This window comes from Anas platyrhynchos, chromosome 29, assembly GCF_047663525.1.
Source record: "Anas platyrhynchos isolate ZD024472 breed Pekin duck chromosome 29, IASCAAS_PekinDuck_T2T, whole genome shotgun sequence".
Classification (NCBI taxonomy): Eukaryota; Metazoa; Chordata; class Aves; order Anseriformes; family Anatidae; genus Anas; species Anas platyrhynchos.
This window is the reverse complement of record NC_092615.1, coordinates 3,819,809-3,841,788: the sequence shown is the minus strand read 5'-3', so window position 1 is coordinate 3,841,788 and position 21,980 is coordinate 3,819,809. Positions and strand designations below refer to the sequence as shown.

At 43.7% G+C, this 21,980-nt stretch overlaps 1 protein-coding gene across 1 annotated transcript; it reads left to right on the top strand.

Moving 5' to 3' along the window:
* Positions 1 to 1,288: 1,288 nt before the first annotated feature.
* LONP1 (lon peptidase 1, mitochondrial) lies at positions 1,289 to 19,803 on the top strand. Its single transcript, XM_027472089.3, has 18 exons — positions 1,289 to 1,700; positions 3,263 to 3,351; positions 3,758 to 3,877; positions 5,241 to 5,469; positions 5,994 to 6,055; positions 6,615 to 6,744; positions 7,144 to 7,227; positions 8,450 to 8,670; positions 10,350 to 10,488; positions 12,017 to 12,195; positions 13,362 to 13,449; positions 15,238 to 15,360; positions 16,051 to 16,167; positions 16,471 to 16,611; positions 16,697 to 16,862; positions 18,019 to 18,227; positions 18,579 to 18,743; positions 19,423 to 19,803. The coding sequence occupies exons 1-18, from the start codon at positions 1,311 to 1,313 to the stop codon at positions 19,585 to 19,587; spliced, it is 2,817 nt and encodes a 938-aa protein (XP_027327890.2). The 5' UTR covers positions 1,289 to 1,310; the 3' UTR covers positions 19,588 to 19,803.
* The last annotated feature ends 2,177 nt before the right edge of the window (positions 19,804 to 21,980 follow it).

Below are 21,980 nucleotides of genomic sequence, written 5' to 3'. Positions count from 1 at the left end.
GGAGGTGATCCTTCCACTCTACTCATCACTGGTGAGGCCACACCTGAAGCACGGTGTCCAGTGCTGTACTCCCCAGTACAAGAGATGGAGCTATTGGAGAGAGTCCAACAAGCGGGCACAAATGTGATGAAGGGACTGCAGCACTTCTGTGATGAAAGGCTCAGAGCTGGGACTGTTCAGGCTGGAGAAGCGGAGGTTTGGGGAGGAAAGGGGTCTTATCAATGTATGTAAAAGTCTGAAGGGAGGGTGCAAAGGGGATGTAGCCAGACTCTTGTCAGTAGTGCCCAGTGCCAGGATGAGAGGCCATGGGCACAACCAGAGGAGACACAACACAGGGGGCTCTGTCTGAACACCAGCAAGCACTGCTGTGCTGTGTGGTGATGGAGCACTGCCACAGGCTGCCCAGAGAGGCTGTGGAGCCTCCCTCCTTGGAGATCTCCAAAAACCATCTGGACGTGGCCCTGGGCACCCTGTGGTGGGTAACCACTGAGGTCTTGTCCCACTGAGGACTTGGAGTCCTTACAGAGCCTTGACCAAAGGGGCTGCAGGGCACTGCCTGTGCAGGGTCCTCTCTCTAGCAGGAAGGGACCTGCCCAGGTACAGCAAAGGCAAGGGACTGTGTGGCCGTTCTTCCCACTCCTCCAAAGCCTCTCGGGGAGGTGCTGTGGTGCACTTTTCTCTTTCAGTATCACAGCTGATTCCCTTAATTTCTCTCCTCATTTCACCCAGGGCAATTTGGTTTCTCCACAGAATTGCACAGAACTGAAGGGGTTGGAAGGGATCTCAAAAGATCATCGGGTCCAACCCCCCTGTCCAAGCAGTTCCCCAGAGCAGGCTGCCCAGGCAGGCGTCCAGACGGGCCTTGAATATCTCCAGAGGAGCCCCCCCAGCCTCCCTGGGCAGCCTGTCCCAGCGCTCCGGCACCCTCCCCGGGAAGAAGTTCTTTGGCGTGTTGGTGCGGAACTGCCTGGGCTCCATTTGGTGGCCACTGCCCCTTGTCCTGTCCCCACAGAGCCCTGAGAAGAGGTTGGCCATGTCCCTCTGTCTGCCACCCCTCAGCTCTTTCCAGACACTGCTCAGATCCCCTCTCAGCCTCTCCTCCCAGGGGAGATGCTCCAGGCCCCGGATCATCTCTGTGGCCCTCCACACCGGCTCCCGGCCGAGCCGGGACTCGAACCCGCGACCCCGGGGGGAGGCCCCCGCAGCCCGCAGCGGACGTGCCCGGCCCCACGCTCGGCGAGTCCCAGCGGCTCCCCCGGCGCCTGCGCGGGGCGGCGCGGGCCGGAAGTGCGGCAGCGCCCGCCGGCAGCATGGCGGCCGCCCGCTGCTTGCGGCTCTGCGGCCGCTGGCGGCCGGCGCTGCTGGGGCCCGCGCGGCGCCGCCTCTTGGCGGCCTCCTCGGCTTCCCCGGGCCCCGCCGCCGCCTCTCCGAGCCCCGCTCCGCCGGCCCGCGCCGCCTTCAGCACCGCCCCGCGGTGGCACCAGTGGAGCCCCGGGGGCCTGGCGGGGGGCGACGCGCTGGAGGGCGGCGGCGGAGGAGCCGAGGACGGCGGCGGAGGCGGCGGCGGGGCGGACCCCGGCGGGGCCGCGCCGGTGATGACGGCGCTGACGCCGCTGATGGTCCCGGAGCATTTCCCCAACGTGCCCCTCATCGCCGTGACGCGCAACCCGGTTTTCCCTCGCTTCATCAAGATCATTGAGGTGAGCGGCCCGGGGGGGGGGGGGGACCCGGGGCTGCAGCTCGGGGCCGTGCCCGGGCCCCGGCTCCGTCAGGCGGCTCCCGACGGGTCCTGGGGCGGCTCCCCTGGAGCACAGGCACCGGGCTCGGGAGCTTCCCTCCCGGTTTGTGCCTTTTTGTCCTTATTATTTACAAATCCCGGTTAATTACTCGGGAGGGCAGCGCGGTGTGGCACGCTCGAGGGCCTTCTGCTTCTCCGTGTTAGTTTTTAGCGGTCTAATTTTACTGACACGCTGCTTTTTGGGGCTAGTAGCGGCCGTACGGTTTCACAGGTATTGCATCAGAGCTCGTTATGCTGCTTCTGGGGGGGAATCGCGCGGGAACTCTTCCAGAGGTCGCTGTCCTCGCTCCTTTGCTGAAGGTTAAGGGAAAGTGTCCTTGGTTTGGCTTCATGGGCTTGTGTCAAGGCACCACGAGAAATATTTTTGTGGAGGCAGTAATCGGTGAGGTGCAAGAGGAAGGCTCGAGTGCAGTGTAGAGCAACGCTGCTAAGTGGGAGGGGGTGCTGAGGCAGGATGATAATTGCAAAATTTCAGAGCATGAGCCCTCCTCTCTGCACTCCCATAGTTAATTTTAATAAATATAAGTTTGATCTTTGATATGTGATGTGAGCTCACAAGGCAGACATATTTTCTTTTCCTGGAAGGTAATCGTTTTGGAACAAACACTCATATTTGTACCACCCAATAATATTTTTCCAAACCGATTTTGGGGGAAATGGAACAGATACTGAACCAATAATTCCCGATTCATGTAGTGCTATTTATCCTAATGTAATTCCTACTGTAGGTTTTTTTGCATGTCTAAATCTGATATAATAACAAATTCTAGTGGCTTTGTAGCTGTGTTGGGGAGAGTAGAAGCTTGTGTATTATTGTGATCTTCAGACATGTAATCATATGACACTTCTATATATAAGTGATTAATTTCAGTGCACAGGTCAGGTCTTACATTCAGACAGTTGTTAAATGCTGTCTTATATCCCATGAATTCACTGAGCTACCATTTATTACTTTAGTGACAAAGTGAGGTCCTATCGTGAGTATGGAAGGGCCCCTGGGTAGGCTGGTGGGGCTGTAGGAGATAAGGAACGGGACAGGCTTTGGATATGAGGATTTAAATTAGACTGGATGGGTTGATGGGGAAGGTTGGGCTAGCTGCCTAGTTGGAGTGGAGAGCTGGGACACACAGGTGTTGAAGTGATAGCAACAGAAATACTTACAAAGTGTTGCTCAAGTGACTGAGAAGTTTCTTGCTCAGAAGATTTGTAGGGTTTAGGCTTGATTTCTTCCCCTGCCTTCAAGTTAGTTTTATATACTCAGTGTTTTGTCTTAAATATTCAGTTTTCCTGTTTCTCTAATATTCTTCCACTTCTTTATTACTATCTCTTAATGAAGACAAGACTGGAAGGAACAAAGATTAGACTTGATAATTCAGTCAAAGGGTTTCACCATGCCTGTTCTTACACACTGAGTGTTCAAAGCTTATGTAAAATCTACATCTGACTTCACACTTATTGTCCCAGGTAAAAAATAAGAAGCTGGTGGAGCTACTGAGGAGGAAAGTTCGTCTTGCTCAGCCTTATGCTGGTGTATTCCTTAAAAAGGATGACAAGTAAGTTGTTTCTCTTGGTCTTTTTAACAATAAAATAATTCCATGACTAGCCTACATTTACACAAAAGGCTGTCATTTGAGATCCCCTGCCTTGGATAGTATTAGAGATATTTGTATGTATGCTTGGACCATTCTCTTACTATGACAGTTTCCGTTACCACCACCAGCACTGCCTGGGGCTTGAGTCTTGCTATAGGAAGGGCAGTTGTTGTCTGGGAGGGGGATGAACCATCCAGATAGTTGAGTGATTTGTAAAGGGACATGGTGGTGACTGCAAGTAATGCGAACAGTCTTTGCTCCTGAATCCAATTTGAAGTTCTGCAAACAGTCATTGTTTTTTTTCCTTTTTTATATTTTACCTGTTTTCTCAAGATTGTGAATATCTACTCTGTTTGTTTCTCAATAGTAATGAATCCGATGTAGTGGAGGATCTGAATGAAATCTACCAGATGGGAACTTTTGTACAGATTCACGAAATGCAAGACCTCGGAGACAAGTTGCGTATGATAGTAATGGGGCACCGAAGGTAATTACTTGTACTTCCACCACATCTTGTCAGATTTTTTTTCTAAAGATATGTCCCTTGATCATTTTCACCATGTATATACAGTTCCGTATGCAGCTCTTGTACAACAAGCTTTTATTTTGTTACCACGATGTATTCTGACAGTATTCCAGATGCAATATTCTGTGTACTGTCACAGACGCGGCAGGTTAGCCCCCAAAAAGAAGAGCCTTGTGCATGTCATCCTTCCATAAACCATAATGTGATGCAAACAAGCATTCAAGATATGGGAAATTGGTCTTTATTTGATTGAGATGGAGAGCACTGTTCAGTTGTGTCCACAGGAGAAACCAGACTGGGTATTAGATCTCAGGAGCATGCTGCATTTTGGGGGAAAAATATAGAAAAGGGAATTGTTTTATCAGCAGCCATAATAATGAGATGTGGTGTCCTACAAGTGTGGGTCCTCTCATTTCTAAATCCCTCCCTTAGCTCTTCCCATACACCTTCTGGAATGTGGCAGCAACATCTTTATGAATGTGTTTGTAATGAGAACTTGAGGAAGGAAATGGGAAAGCTACAATCTGAAACAAATGATGATCTTTAGAAATAGTGGAATTCATTTGTAGTGGTCTAAGAATACATGCAAGGTAAGCACAGTAGTGTATTTCTTAGACTAGCATTATTGTTGGAAGAAAGGCAAACAAAGACAGATGAGCTTTAGAGCTTAAAAACTTTGTTGAGGAACTGAACTTGAGTATGAGCATTTCAGGAGGAGTGCAAAGGGGTTTTGACTTGATAACTTGATCCCTTTTTAAATATCTTACATCACACATTTAGTTAGCAGGAACACATTTAGGAAGCATTGAGGAGTAAAAGCTAATATGAAACTATATCCAAGTACTGAAAGAACCTTTCAGGGTTCATACTAGATACAGAGGAAATAGTAGGAGGTGTCCTTTTGTTTGCTGAAGCATATTTTGACAGCCCGTTCCTTTAACTCTCGACTTAATATCATGATACAATCTTAAGTACATAACGATTTGACGCAGTGGGAGCAGCTTAGATAGAGAGCAGAAACAGAAATAGGCAGGTCAATTAACTTTTTTGTTTGATTACTTACTCACTGTGAATAGAGATTACTTACTGTAAAATTACTTAAGTCCCATCCATATCTGCCACTTTACTGTTTTGCTAAATCAAGCCTTATTTTGACAGAATGAACCCTAACCTAAACCTTATCAAAATAAATACAGTCTATTAGTTGCCTTTGTCAAATTTGGGAATTTTAGGTTATTCAAAATACAGCCCTTTTCATGCTGAAGAGCTGAAGTTACATACAGCAGAGGAGAATTGGTTGTATCTGGTTTCTTTTGGCTTTCAGGATTCGTATAAACAGGCAGCTGGAGGTTGAGCCTGAGGAGCCTGAAAACAAACAGAAAGCTAGAAGGAAACAGAAACGTTCTAAGAAAGAGGCTGAAGAGGAGTCAGGAGCAAAGGACCAAGCTGTGGAAGTGGTACTAGATCCTGTAGCTGCTTCCTCACAAGAAGTTCTCATGGTAGAAGTAGAGAATGTGGTTCATGAAGATTTTCAGATCACAGAAGAGGTTAAAGTAAGTGAATTAATCATGCAAGCCTCAGCCTTTCCTGCAGAATTGCATCCATATTTGTTGCTTAAAGGAAGAGTTCTAAAATGAAGCTCTAATTTCAGGCTTTGGAAACCATTTCCTTTTTCTCACAGTCACTGCCTGAGGGGACTTCATGAAAATAATGGTTTTTCATTGCAACACCTCAATTCCTTAGAATCAGTCACTTCAAAAAATTGCTGACTGAAGACATTAAACTGTGCTTAAGTCTGTGTATTATCTTTTAATCGGACCTTTGCTCCAAGGTGACTTGAGTGGTCAACCTGACTGTATCTCTGTCCCAGAACAAGTTTTGTGCATGCAGGAAGCCAGCCTGCAGCCCTTGCCCCCCAGGAGAAGTAACTGCCCCAACATGAAATACCATTTCTGCACAGCATTGGAGACAGATGGATTGAGCTCCCACAGTGGAGGGGTTGGGGAACATGGTGTTTATACTGAGGCCTTGTCCTTTTCCAGTCTTTTTCTTGATTAAATCTCTCTTGTGTTTATAGGCTCTTACTGCAGAAATTGTCAAAACTATCCGGGACATCATTGCCTTGAACCCTTTGTACAGGTACGTATTTCCCACACTGCTCTGCCTTGGGAACAGTGTATTCCCAGTTTGAAGTACCCTGAAATTTTCTGTTCCGTTTGTCCTTCCGCTGTAACAAAGAGGAGACACTTGCTGAATTGCTACCTAGAGGTTTGTTTTGAGATGTAAGCTTTAGCATCCATTGTTAGTAAAAGAGAGGAACATTTGAAACCTATGAAATAGGACAATTGGACTTGCAGCAGGTGGTTTGGATCTATGTGAAACTCACTGCAATAACAGTCACAGTCTTGATGTAATATGGGCATAGTAAGAGACTTAGCATAGTGGGACACAAAAATTTTGTGTGACTATTGAGATAACACTTCACCTAGTTGATTATATTTATCATTGATCATTCCTTTCATCAAGTGATGTATGCGCTTGGTAAATTTTTTTTAAAGTTTTGAAAAGTTCCTTTGCTATGAAACTGAGCAGCATTTAATTTCTTTACCATTATAACAAGTAAATAACCCCATAATGTTACTCCCTTATGAATGTACATATTTACTGAGCATTTTGTTTTTTACTACCATTTTTCTAGAGAGTCCGTGCTTCAGATGATGCAGGCTGGACAACGTGTGGTAGATAACCCTATCTATCTGAGTGACATGGGTGCAGCACTGACAGGAGCAGAGTCGCACGAACTTCAAGATATCCTGGAAGAAACCAGTGTAAGATGAAACTTTTAACTAAAGCTGTATTAGCTGAACCAAAAGTGTGTCTGCCGTATGCCATGGTTTCTCTACCAGCCTCACTACAGAGGAGATTTCAGAACTACATTTGATGATATCAGTTAGTATCAGTGATGAGGTTCCTGCTGAAGGATATAGTGAGTAATTAGTAACTTGCCTTCAGGGAAAGGATGCTCTGCATCTTTGGTGGCAAACATACTGGTTGTGTGTTGCTGTATTGCTAAATGGTTGGTCTTTCTACATCTGGGAGCTGGAGAATTAGAAAATGTATCTCCCAGGCAATCTGATGGAGCTTTTTATTCTAGATTATAGCCTTCTGTACAGGGAGCTGACATGACTACAGTGCTTGAAAACTCATTTTGTATCTATCATTTCCAGATTCCTAAAAGGCTTTACAAAGCCCTCTCACTTCTTAAGAAGGAATATGAGTTGAGCAAACTTCAGCAACGTCTTGGAAGGGAGGTAAGTCTTTCAAGTAACATGGATCTCTCTCTCTCTCTCTATATATATGTATAATATAATATGATATATATTTATATTATGTCCACCACTGCGGTGCTTAGCACTACCAGTGATGAATTTTAAAGCAAATAACACACACACTAAAGGAATTTGAGTATTTTAGAGTTTGGAATTTGATACTTTTTTCCATTAGAAATTTGATTTTTCTTGCACATTTGTAAAAATAATACAGAATCTGATGTTAAATGTGCTTTCTCCTGGAAGCCTGTGCAGGCAAATGAAGGAGATGATTTGGAAGAGCCAGAAGGCATTTTAAAAGAGCAAACTGGGCCTGACCAAAGTGATTACCTTCTCAGATAAGAAGGCCAAGAGCACAAAGGGAGAACAATACGTACTGTATACCTTGATGTTAGCAAGGCCTTTGTTGTGGTCATCATTAGTATTCTTATGGTCAAATTGGGTGATATAGACTAGAAGGATGAAGTACAAGATGTGTGAAAAAGTTGGCTAGATTGCTGGACAGAAAGGATTATGATCAAGAGTGTGACATCTAAACTGCAACTAGTTGGTAGTGCTGTCTCTCAGAGAGTCAGTAAGAACCTCCTCAAGTTCAGCAAAGAGAAATTCATAGTCCTACATGTGAATTGGAATAATCCCATGCAACAGGCTGGACGTCTGCATAGCAAACAACTTTGTGAAAAGGACTTTGAGATCCTGATTATTGTCTAAAAAACAGAAATGTCAGTTAAGCCTAATTTTCCTAAGTGGAGGACAAGAAGGATAAACTATGGCTTTTCCTTCTGTGAGATAAATTAAACTGCACAGCCCTTAAATATGCTTGGATAGTGGGCATAGAAGAATGAGAAGTTATGGTATGTTGAAGGGGTGTGTGAAGGTAAAATGCGTAGTCCTCTATGGGACTATGCTCTTAAGGAGGCTCATTTTTTTGCAGGTAATTTCCAGAGTTGTTTGCAAAAGTTCTCCAGCTTATAGTATATCTGTATATATGTACATATACACAAAAACAGTTGCGGAGATACTGCTGTCAGAGTGTTTGAAATGGTACAATTAGTCACCTGTTATGTTAGAATACGCTTCAAATGAAATTTCTGTTGTATTTTCAGCTGCTGAGGAGGTCATAACTCAGAAATGTTTGGAAGCATTTGATGTTTCTTGGTGGTACCAGGAACAGAATAGTAATGATACTTGTTGCTGTGTGTAGGTTGAGGAGAAGATCAAGCAGACGCATCGCAAGTATCTTCTCCAGGAGCAGCTGAAGATCATTAAAAAAGAGCTAGGTCTGGAAAAAGAGGACAAGGATGCTATAGAAGAAAAATTCCGTGAGCGACTAAAAGATCTGGTAGTGCCAAAGCATGTTATGGATGTGATTGATGAAGAGTTGAACAAGTTGGGCTTGCTGGATAATCACTCCTCAGAATTCAAGTGAGTGCATGCTTGTGTCCTCTGCTATCAGGATTAGTTAGTGGAACGTGGGAAATGGGAGAAATCTATCCAGTTCTGTTCAACTCTTACCTTAAGTATTTATTTTCTCTTTTTGTTGTAATTGTATTCCCTGCTGTAGTATCTGATAACACCATAGTTGTAGGATGCTTCTCTAAATCTCCAGGGTTTTACTGTATTTGACCTTTTTTGGAACATTTTAGCTCTTCTCTTGCAACCTAATGCTATGTGTAAATACAGTTCTATTCCTCCTCATGAAAAATTCAGTGATTCCTACAGTTCTTAAGTTTGTCTCTTCTCGCATCTTCTTAGGTGTTTTCATTAGATACTAGTGAAAAGAAGTGAGTAGCTAACACACAACACTGGCTATGTGTTTGATTCCCTGAGCTGAGTGTGCAGAGTTTTAGAACAGACGAGTGCTGCTTTCACACGTGTTCTCCTCTGTAGTAGTCTGTTTAAACTGCTTACCACTGCCATTAGTTTCTCCATTAACATCCTTTTCTCCCAGTCTGAAATCTTTCTCTGTCATACCATACCTCCAGCCCTTTTTCCTTCTTGTACCAGGAAGCTTTCTTTATGTTGTCTTGGTCCACTGGGAAATCAGACAATCCTAGTTTGCTGTTTTAAAGGTTCATAGCCTGATTCAAACAGTTGACAGTCATGCAGAGCTTACGAACAATTTCACTCAGCTTCAGACAGGAACCAGCACAACACCAAGAAATCGTACAAGGAAACTGTGTGCAGCAATCCAAGTGTTTGAACAGTACATTGGAGGTGCTGCTTTTTTTTTTTTCTTTTTAAACCAACATTACTGAGGATTTTCACACGAAACATAGAAACTTGTCACATGCAGAGAGTTCCTGCTCTGGCATATTTCAAATCTTCCACTTCTGAAGCATGGTGAGGTGATTATACCATAGTGGAAAAGTGTCAGTATTGTTTAGCAGTTTCCTTTTGTCCAAATTAGGCGGGTCTGGTTGTTTGATTTTTCATTGATAATTATCTGTAGTTAAAATTAAAGGTCTGTTTTATTGCTAGAATGTTAGACCAGAACTTTTGGCAAAGTCGCAGCATGGTTTCAAATGTCTTGTAAAAGGGAGCGGTGTGTGCTTGTGTTAGGTTGTGATACCAGACTGTAAGATCAGGTGTAAAAATAAATAACCACAAGGCCAGTATTACCTTTAAGTCCAGCATTGCTGTGCACCCACTGGATAACAAACAGGTCTTGTTTTCAAGCCTTGCTTCACTACAAACCGGATTTCTGTGCAGTATTTACTGCAACTGCGTGATTCTAGCTATAAATGCTCATGAGGGATAGTCCTGGCAAGCCAACAGCCTTCGTCTCCTAAATAATGCAAGCAAAAGGAAGTAAGCCGATGTGGGAGTTCAACAGAAGGGAATTTACTACCTAGACCAAGGTTCTTTTTCATAGATTTTGCTTTCCTGAGACAGAAGTTTTAATTTTCTAGGGAAGGAGCAAGGGAATGAAGATGTCAATGAAAGGTTAGCAGTGACTGCTCAGATCGCAATGATATTTTCATAGTCCCCTGTTCATGAGTACAGTTTATACCCCATTTGTTTTGGGTAAGGTTATTTTGAAAGGCAGTGGAGAGTGGGAGCTGGTTGTTGTTAAATCACTCTTATTTGCATGTTTCTGTCAGTGTTACACGGAACTACTTGGACTGGCTGACATCCATCCCATGGGGCAAGTGCAGTGAGGAGAACCTGGAGCTGACCAGAGCCCGAGAAGTTCTGGAGGAGGATCATTATGGAATGGATGATGTCAAGAAGCGAATCCTGGTAAGGCAGGAATAGGCACAGAGAGCACAGCTTCACGCTCTGCCTGACCCTGGGCAGTTTGTTTGTGTTTCAGCTTGTGGCTCTCCATTGAATTTGCATTAGTTCAGGAATCACAGAAAGCTGGAGGAATGTTCTGGTGATAAGTTAATGTGTTTAATTGCCAGTGACAGTGAAAGTCATGTTCTGATTTAAATGACAATATACCTCTTTTGTTACTTAAAAGAGGTATGCTGAGGAAACGAATAAATATTCAAGGGGAGCAATCTCTGGATTTTAATCAATGTATCATCAAAATGGTTCATTACAACAGGCAAAGCTTCTGCCCTTCCAAAGTATATTGAACCCCCACTTAAATCTCTCCAGTTAAGGCAGGGGGAGATGTTAGCTAAGATGCATGTTTGCCTCATTCATGACCTTTACCTGTCCCTAGAGTTGTGTTGCAAGCTGAAGGGTTTATAACATTGCCTTGTTCCACAACTTCCCTTGCTTTTGCCTGAAGGTGTCCCACCTGCACTTAACATTGTTAGCAACTCTGTTTATATATAAGACTAGACACATGCAACAGGTTGCAGAAACTTGCAGTGGGAGCTGCCTGCCTGTCCAGAGGACAGGAATAGGATCCTGCTTTTAGGCGGCCAGTGATTTCAAGCAGTGAAACACGACCCCAGTGTTGGCAGGATTCTGGGAGGAGTGCGTGAAAATGACCTGTAGAGAGGAGGCAGGTGCAAATACTGACTTTGTGTTACAAATTTGCAGCGAGACCTTGCCAGATTCGGTGAAGCTACCGAGTACAGCTAGCCTTCAGCTTGACCTAGATGCCATTTCCTTCCAACAGTGCATTAAGACAGTTTCTCTTATTGTTCAGTGTGCCGATGTAGCACAGCTCTGTGTTACCTTGTGGACAGAACTGATTGCAGTTAGGCCACCTCAGTAATCACTGTGCACAGAAACAGAAGCTGTAGAGGCACCTCCTAAGCTACCAGTGAAATATTGATATGTATAACAAACCATAAATCCTTAGCCATCCTGGATCTTTATTTTTATTAAATTGCTTTGTTCCACTCTGTAGAAAAAGGTAAAGGTTGTGAAATGTCTTCTCTCTGATCCTGAAAGGGGGATTCTTTCCCTAGTAGCACCCAAGACTTGTGAATTAATCCCACTATCTAATTCATTATTTTAAATGCTTTACAGTAAGCCCATTGTTGCACATCAGCAAGCAGGCAGTCCCTTTTGAGTATCAGCCAGCCATGCTGCTCATCAGCACTAGCACTATTTATGCTGTCTATGCCCAGTCTTTATACAGAATCAGATTGAGTTGCATCATGCAGGTCTGTGGATTTGATTACTGATGTGGCTGATTCCATGCAGTGGAAGAGTTGCACCATTAATCTAACTTCTCCCCTTGCCCCCTCCAGCTCCTCTGGGGACCAGTTTTGTGTATGATGCTCAATTTGTAAGTGTTGCTTGATCCAATAACAAATGTGCTGCAGTTGCCCTCTTCGCTAATGATGCTTCATCTGTTGTGCAGGAATTTATCGCAGTCAGCCAGCTGAGAGGATCCACCCAAGGGAAAATCCTGTGTTTTTATGGCCCCCCTGGGGTTGGCAAAACCAGCATTGCCCGCTCCATCGCCAGAGCCCTAAACAGAGAGTACTTCCGCTTCAGTGTTGGAGGGATGACCGATGTGGCAGAAATAAAAGGACACAGGTGAGTGTACCTTGAGCAATTTCTCTGTCCAGCAATTTTTATTAATGTCGTCAAAATAGGAGTGTGACTGAAGTTGGGACAACGTGTGAAATTTCATCTCTGTTCTCCAACTCCCTTCAGCAAGAGTTGGCATAGAGGAAGAGTTGAAAATGATAGCAAAGGGAAGAGTTCATCGAAATAATATCCGTGCCTCAAAATGCCATTGCTTGCTGCTTCTTACGTATGCTTACAGGTGATCTTTGAAAAGTTGTGAGAGCTTCACAAAAGCATTGGACTTAAATGCAAACGTTAATTTGTGTTTGTCTATAAGAACCAGCACTAGAGGATGGGGACAGTTTGAACAAGGTGATTCACTTGTTTTCAAATGTAACTGAGACTTGGTGTCTGAATGATCAGGAGAGAGGTGCTGCATGAGGGAAACTTGGGAACAAGAATGTTCATGGAGAAATGGGAAGTGAATACAAAAATCAGTAAAGCAGCTCCTGCCAGGGGGTTATTTTTCCCCTGTGTATACCTTAAAACATTTTTTTTTTCAAACTAGTAAGAAAAGCAGCAGTTCTGCAAGTTCTACAGCATGTATTGAACCTGTGAGGTTCTGCCCTGTGTGATACAGAAGTAGAGATAAATATTTTAGATGCTTTTCAGGAAGTTCTCTGCTCTGTGTCTCCTGGCATTCACCCTGCTGTTATCCTCTTGCTCTTCTTCTGCCTGTTCCTCTAACAGGATTGTGTTTTGCTGTTAGCAATAAGTACCTTCAGCGTACCTTTTGATTTACACTGATCCTCCTTTTTTTCTGTCTACCAAGTGAAGGAATGAAACGTTCCCTTTCCTAACATTTATTTAACTAAAAACAAGAGGTTGATTTTCAACCCTCTCACTTCTTAGCTTTACCTATTTGCTTCTCACTGATTTAAAAGAGATTAAAACTAAAGATAAAAACTGCAGTCCAGGAGTATTCTGACAAAATTCAAGTCTGATCTGTAGTAGAAACAGACTGTATGGCTCTGGGTGCTTAGTATGGTGATGGAGAATGCTTTTGATAGATGTTAAAGAAATGCAGGCTTGTTTTCCAGCAGGATATACCTGTTCCACCATCTGCATGCTGTGTTGTGTGATGTGTGCTGTACTGCATGGTTCTTCCCTAAACATGGTCTGTGGTAAAACAGGAGGACCTATGTTGGAGCAATGCCAGGAAAAATCATCCAGTGTCTGAAGAAGACCAAGACAGAGAATCCACTTATACTGATCGATGAGGTGATGTATCTGCCCTTCTAGTTTTTGCTCTTAAAAACATATGTCAGTTACTGACACCAACAGGAAAGGTGCAGCAGTGACTAGATTCTTTTTGTTTTTAAATTATGCTGGGCTCTCTGGTTCTTTATGGGAAAATGATAACTTAGATCTTTGTTTTCTCTTCCTATAACGGACTTCAGCTTCTGTATTTCAGTTGTGCTCTTCTCTTTAAATTGCAATTATTTGAATCGTGAGGATCATAGTGGTGCTGGCTGAGTATTCAGAGAATTCAGTAGCTCTCACGTTCCCTACCTAGTTGTCGATACACCATTGTGCACAAAAACATATGATTATTAGAAAAAGTCACTTCTGGCAAGTCTAAAGCAATACTATAAGGAGTAAGATGTTTACAGTCACTTTCAGGTCTGATTTGAGAATAAATAAGAGCCAGGTCTACCAGTCCACTGCTTTGTGGAAAAGCAAATAGGGACAGGATATAAAAGCAGGTGTTCAGAATGGACCAGAGATGTCTCTAGTTCCATTACGTGCCATGCATGGGAAAGATCAACAGCAGGTGGTTTGGGAATGCTATAGAGGACTAAGAAGCTGGGTAAGGAGTTGCAGTGTAGTGAAACCATTAAGTAACTGGTAATGATTTGAAAGATAATGAAATCTGTAGCTCATGGCACTTCTATTTAAGTGGCATTGGTGTGGAGCTGTGTGTTGGCCATAGCAGCACACTGTGTAACTATTGTCTAGTTAATTCTTTTTACGAAGGGAAAAAGCAGTGGAGAGGCACCTGGTTGAGAGCTTGTCCTCCTTCTGAGAGCATGGACAACACAGAAAGAAACAGCAACCGTGGAGATGCTCAAAAGCTGGTCCTGGGCAGCCAGCTCTATAGGTGGCCTCACTTGAGCAGGGATGTTGGACAAGATGATGCCTTCCAGAGAGGTCTGTCCCAACCTCAGCCAGTTTGTGATTCTGTCGAAGTAGCCAAGTCCTCTAGCTGAGCTGTTTTCAGTGGCTGTGTGTATGTGTATTATTGGAGTATGCATTGGTTTTGGTATTACGGCTACAGGGGTATTACAGCCCCCATTCCCTGTTCTCCTGCGCTGCTCAGGGGATGACATAGAAGAGGATGGATGCAGAGGAAGGTGGTTTTAGCTTGCTTTTAGTTTCTCACTGTTCTAGCCTGGTAGTGATAGGCCATACATTACATTAATATCTCTGTGCTGAATCTGTTTTGCCCATGATATAATTGTTGAGTGATCTCCCTGTCCTTATCTCAACCCTTGAGCCCTTTCCATTTTATTTTCTCCCCTTTTTTTCTTTGAGGAGGAGGAGGAGTGAGAGTGGTTGTGGTGGAGTTCAGCTGCGTAGCAGGGTAAAACCACCACAGTACGCACTTTGCACTTTGAGCAGTGTAAGTAAGGCATCTTAGATTAAATATTAGGGGAATGGTTTAAGCTAGCACCCCGTAGTCCTCCTGCTCTGGGTTTTGTGAATATAGCTTGGATTGGCAAGTAGCCCACTGATCCATGCTAACTCATTTGTTTCTAATTACACGCACGCTTCAGAGACTTTGTGGTGCTTCTCCACACCACTGTTAAGAGTCCTGTGTCTTGTTAGTGTGCCACAGGCTCATGCCTGTCAGATCGTAGTAACTTGCGTAAATCTACAGAAAGCTTGGTAATGGCTGTTTATGAACAAACACATGAAAATTTTTAGATGGAGTCTTTAAAGAATCTTTACATGGCAATCTATTGTGGTGAGAAACATATTGTAGCATATAAATTGTGTCTCCCATAGGTGGATAAAATAGGAAGAGGATATCAGGGGGATCCATCCTCAGCACTTCTAGAGCTGCTGGACCCAGAACAGAACTCTAACTTCTTGGATCATTACCTTGATGTTCCTGTGGACTTATCAAAGGTAAGGTTCTTAAGGCGTAGACTTATCAAAGGTTAGGTTCTGGCTGTCCTGGATAATCTCCTTGTCTCCAGGCCACATGTCCCTGCTTCTACTGCCTCTGCATTTCTTTCTCGTGCCTTAGGCTAGCCAGCAGGTCCTTGCTCAGCCATCCAGGTTTTCTGCCCTCCCTGCCCACTTTCTTACCCAGGGAGTTGGAGAGTTCTTGTGCCCTAAGGAAAACATCCTTAAAGAGTTGCCAGCTCTGTTCAGCTCCTTTGTCCCTAACAACAATGTTCCAGGGCATCTCTTCCACTAGGTCTTTAAATAGCTGGAAGTTTGCTCTTTGGAAAAATTCAGGGTCCTGACTTTGCTTTTTGCCAAGCCTGTATTCCTCGAGATCACAAGCTCCACCAGGGCATAGACACTGCAACCCAGACTGGCACTGATCTTAACCTCTTTAATGAGTTTGTCTGCATTGGTGAGCACCAGGTCCAGTAATGCTTCAATAGGGAACATCCTATTACATAGTTCTAGAATCCGAAGCATTATCTGTAATTAAAAAAAAAAAAAGACTCTACAGAGGACATGACCTTGTTCCATCCCTTCAGATCTTGCTCCAGCTCTTCAGACAGAAACGCAGTGAGGATGTACTGCTTGGAATAAAGTAGCAGCTTAATGAAAATGCCTAAAAGGATCTGGTTATGCTTTCAGGTACTTTTTATTTGTACTGCCAATGTAACGGAAACCATTCCAGAGCCACTGCGGGATAGAATGGAAGTGATCAATGTGTCAGGATATGTAGCAGAAGAGAAACTTGCAATTGCAGAGGTAAGAGAAACTACTTCAGTGATGCACTGTAAATTACATCTAATAATGTTTTTGGCAGCTTCAGGCTTGCATATCTACATTCAACTATATCAACAAATATTAGGCACATGGTGTTGTGGACAGTGTACCTCTGATTTGAATACCCACTTAAAATAATTCCAGCATTCTGTAACAGTCTGTGGACTCCAGCAAATGTCATTCAGCTAATGGCAGATGGAAGTTAAATAAATTGGAACTACCAGGCTTTTTTTTTTTTTTCCCCACAAATACTAACATAAGAATGTGCTGAATGATTTCTTTCAGAGGTACTTGGTCCCTCAAGCACGAGTTCTATGTGGCTTGGATGAAAACAAAGCCAAAATCACATCGGATGTCTTGACTGTTCTCATCAAGCAGTACTGCAGAGAGAGTGGGGTGAGGAATCTGCAGAAACAAGTAGAAAAGGTAACAGAAAATTATGTGTAACCGTGACCTCTTTGCTTCAACATTCTCAGCTTTTCCTACAGAAACAAATTCTTGTCTCACTCAGGTACTGAGAAAATCAGCCTATAAAATTGTGAGTGGAGAAGCAGAGACAGTCCAAGTAACACCCGAAAACCTGCAGGACTTTGTAGGAAAGCCCATCTTCACTGTGGATCGAATGTATGAAACCACTCCTCCAGGAGTGGTGATGGGTCTGGCCTGGACAGCTATGGGTAAGAGTTGTGCAGTTACCCAATGTGCAGTTAAACAGTGGCTTTTGGGTAAATGTGCATTTCCATGAGAAATGCTTCCTCTTATCCTGCATTGAGGTGAGGTTGCAGGTTCTGAAATGTAAGTACTAGCTGGAAAACTGAAATGTGTGTCTACATTTCCATACAATTTTCAAAAATTGAGTGTGGTAGTCAAACTGAATTCTCCCAAGTCCACCAAAGTTCTTCTGCTGGCATCCGTAACGTTAACTTCTGTTGCTTTTTAGATTCTGACCTCTTCTTCCCTAAAGAAAGGACTTTTTTTATTTATAAGCCTAGGCTAATTTTGACTTCAGGCCAGAATGTTTTTCTCTTCATGCTCCATATCCTGTATGAACTGCATCCATTAGGAACAGTAACGATTAAAAGCATAATACTTGCTAAAAGCAAGGACAAAACCTTGTCTTACTTCCTTAAAAGCAGGAGGTGCTTACGGCACAGCTGGGGCATGCTGTATCTCTTCAATGATGTCTCAGCACTGACTTGGCTTTCGATGTCAAGGGCAGATACAGGTATTCCAGCACTCTGTTGGGGTCGGTGGAAGTGACTAGTTACATAGGTCCTTGGATTACTCCCAATAGTACCTTGGAGGCTTATGAATACCACTGAAAGGAAATACAGTACATAATAAAGGACAAGGTTTTACATATGACTCCTGTGTATTCTAATTGACTTTTGGTAGAACTGAAATCCTGGAAGTAGTTAGGAGGGAAAGAAATCAGTATAGCAGAGAATGTAAAGAGGTGTCTGACAATGGAAACCAGAACTGGCCTGAAGTGTGTTATGGTGTGAGCTTGTCTTACTTCGTAGCCAAAAAAGTGCCTAAAACCTTTATAAGAACTGCTTGTTTTCACTAACTTTGGGTTGCATCTGTGTTGGTGGAGTATAAAGTCTAAAGAAGCAATGAAAGGAGGCTGTCAATGCAGGTCTGCTGAGAATTCTAGCTAAGCTTTCTGAAGGGATCTGGAAAGCAGGTTTTAATTGCTCTTTACCCAAGAGCTTCTGTCTCATTAGAGGGCCACAGACTCAAATCCGACGTCACTTCTGCATCACCAAAGCCGCCTGCTCAAATTTTCCTTTAACTTCTTTCAGAATGTCCTTTTTCTATTGTTTTTCTTAGGAGGTTCCACTCTGTTTGTTGAAACATCCCTGAAGCGACCCAAAGACAAGGAGAACAAGGATGGGTCCCTTGAAGTCACAGGGCAACTGGGAGATGTAATGAAAGAGAGTGCCAAAATAGCATACACATTTGCAAGAGCATTTCTGATGCAGAAGGAACCCAGCAATGACTTCCTCGTGTCCTCCCATATCCACCTGCATGTGCCGGAGGTAATCTGATACAGAATTCAGAGGTGCATGGCAGCTAGGTTTACTTGCTACCTATGACATGAAGTTGAAAAACAATTTGTCCATGTGTTGTCCATGTATTGAATGCACACTTTTAGCAGTAAAACCTAGAAAAGTTGAGGAATGATAAGTTACTAGTTATTATTAGATGGGCCAATTCAAGAATTCCATCGGTGACAACTTGACAAAAAGCTTTGTGTAGTGAATTTTCACCAACCTGAAATTGGTGCCATTGTAAAAACAGCAAGAGCAAAGGTTTTGTCTGGTTTTGCTACTCTTTGAATGAGGTAAAAACAAGGTTTTTTTGTACTTATTGTGTTGTTTTTTTTAAAGGGAGCAACACCAAAGGATGGACCAAGTGCAGGGTGTACAATAGTAACAGCTTTGCTGTCGTTGGCCATGAATTGCCCAGTGAGGCAGAATGTGGCCATGACTGGAGAGGTGTCATTAACTGGAAAAATTCTTCCTGTTGGTGGAATCAAGGAGAAGACTATTGCGGTAAGAGCTCTCTCTGTCTCCATGCCTCATGGATTCATCTCAGGAGTATTTTGCTTTATGACAGTCATTATGGAAGGAATAATATATAATAGGGATGTCTGCAGGTCTGGTAACGAGCTGTGCTTGCAGGAGTGTGAATGGCCCCCAGAGATAAATGCAAGATCACCCAGAGAGTGGGTGAACACCTGCCAGTTGATGAGCAGGTTCCACTTACGTGCTGTTTCTGATGCATGTGTCTGTATCAAAAGGCTTTGTAGAACTGTGCTATGGGTCATGATGTGGTGGGTTGGTCTGATAAACTTCATTTGAGTTTAAGGTTTGTCCTCAGACAAGTTGGAGCAGGCTTCTAAAACTCAGTAAAACACTACGAATTAGCGTAACGCTCCCCTGGTGTGCTCTCATAGTCCTACTAAAATACCTCCCCCTTCATCTGTCCACACACCCCCTGGAAAGTGTTTTGGGGGGCTTGAGGAGATCTTGAAATATGATCTGTCCTAGTGACAGCTTCTATGAGTAATGTCATTGCTGCTCTCTGAAGAAGAGAGTAAAGCCAGATCATGTTCCTTAATAACTGTGCTTGTTCCCGCTTTCTGAAGTGGGAGAGAATCTCTGTTTTTAATAGATTGATGGATTTCTAGGACTAAACACACAGACTGCATAATTTTCTTTTTCCCCATAGGCAAAGAGAGCAGGTGTTACCTGCATCATTTTGCCATCAGAGAATAAAAAGGATTATTACGACCTTGCTGGATTCATTACAGAAGGACTAGAAGTGCATTTTGTTGAGCACTACAATGAGGTATTTGATATAGCGTTTTCAAAACTGGATTCGGCTGGAGGATGATGTTCAACAACCTGATGACTGCAAGGTGGTTTGTACCTTAATGCTCTGCCTCAGCTCAGAAATGGGGCAGTCCTGAAGTGGGACATGGAGCTATTGCTGCTGCGCAGCTGCTGAAATGAATTAGAGCTTTGGTAGAATAAAGTATTTCTCACTCTTTCATATTGAATTATGATTCAACTTAAGTATTTCCAATAAAAATAAAGCTGTGAAATTTTACCTAGAGAATGTGCATCTTATCAGACAGCAGCAGTGGAGCTAGTTTTCCCTTAAGTATAAAAGAGACTAATGTTTTCGGTTATCTCACTGGAAATCTAAGTATTTGCTTCAGGAAATATTTAACTAGAACATATAAAGTGGTCACGATGTGGTACTGGTGGTTGAGTAGTTCACAAAAACTTCTCCCTGTCTTGGCTTAAAAGCCCACGCTCAGCTAGAGGGAAAATTGAAATTCTCCTTGGACACTGCAGTAGATCTAGCACATTCAGCTGCAGAGAAAAATGGTTCTTTTATTACAGAATAAACCATATACCATCAGTAACAGTTCCAAGCTTAAAGAAAGCAAACTGGGACAAAAGAGAAACCTGCTCAGTGTCAGTAGTCAGCACTGCACGCCACTATAGGCTTTGTCACTATAGCAGCTGTGTTATGTTCACTGAGGGGAAAAAAGGAATTAAATGTGTTAGTGTGACTATTGTGCATCAATAAACACAGGCTTGGTCTAGAGAATTTGAGTACTTCATCTATGTCAAGCACTAGAAAAACTGAATTTAAATAGGATTCATTAAATAGCTGAAGCGTAGTTCCATGAAGCATTCGACATGCATTTCCTTCTGCTGGAAGAACAGCAGCTGTCCTGTCTCTCAGTGAGGTAGTCCTCGGTGGAGAATAAGGAATTTAGGCAGCTGTTACTAACTCTGGTTCTTTAATGATTTGAAAACATGCTGAAATTAGTGTGAGCGGAGGATGCAAAGGGAGAAAAGCAAGAGCAATAGAAAACTGCAGAAGGAACACATTGAAGTATCAAGAGGGAGAAGTGCAAAGTTGTTACTGTTAGTAACAATTCTTGCCCCCATGTCTGCCTGCACACCTACATATGGGTAGGGGAGGCTGAGAAAGGATTTCCCTGGCATTGCAGCCTTCGAAGACTGGTCTATTGCAGAGACCAACCCTATCCCAAGGAAGCCCAGTTCAGTGAAACCAGGAGACGTGTTCTTCCTCTGGAATGTATCAACAGGACAGTTTCTGGGACAACAGCAAGCCTGAGACAGCACAAGCCTGGACAAAAAAGGTTTGAGCCAAGGATGTCCCAGAATACAGTTAAACTCCCTGGTCAGCCTGCAGGATACAAAGGAAAGACAGATCCAGGCCCATTGTTTCATAGGACCTGACAACCACCTGAAGTGGTAAAACATAGCTATTATCACCGTCTTTACATTTTTTTTTAATGTACTTCTTGCACTAACTCCAGATCTGGGCATGGTGCTTTGCTAGAAAACAGGTACTGTGTTTTGCTGCAACTTCTGTCTGCATCCCCAGATGGGCCAGTCATGAACTGGTCTTTCTCCGTCATGATCAGAGAGGAGCTGGAGTGTCAGGACAGGCAGACTTCACCACCTATTGGTAGTCATTTCCTCTCCTCATTTTCCTTTTACTGATTTACTTGTGGTTCAGTGGAACAGCCAGGCCGACATACACCTTTGAGCATCCCATCTTCTTTTAGGTAAGGGAAGCATCCCTTTCCTTACAGCAGGTGGGACAGATGACAACACGTGCTGAGGCTGTTCCCAGCTGCCTGAAGCACAGCGAAATGGTGTAGGATGGTCACAGGTTCAGGAACCTGCCTTGACTCAAGGATGCAGCACAGCCTGGAGGTCAAGGGAGAACATCATGACACCCGTACCTGATGATATCCTCTGTCCAGCTGCCACTAAATCTATGACAGGAGTTCTGTGGAATGTAACTCCTCCTTGATGCTATATTGGGGACTTCTGCAACCACCAGGAGTCAAAAGGTAGACTTAACAGAAGAGTGGAAAACAGGTGGAGTTCACAGAAAGGAAGAAGGGATGGGTTATAGTCAGGTACATTACTGCTTGTTGTGGCAGGCTGCTGGGCAGGATGGGGTATTCAGCATCAGAAGCCCTGTGCAGGTCTTCTGCAACAGGACTTAGCTTTTTGCACTGTCTATTTATGTTATGAGAGGCTCTTTGAAAGGACAGGCCTTTTCTCGGTAGACAGCGTGAGAAGGCCGTGAGCCATGCTGCTCTGGAGGAGCAGAAGCTGTGGCTCCGCACATACAGAAAACACTCGCAGAGTTGCCTGCAGTCCCTGCGGGGCTTTTTCTGTGCTCTGGATGGTTTTCCTGCATTTCCCTTTCCCCTACTGCCTGTTTTG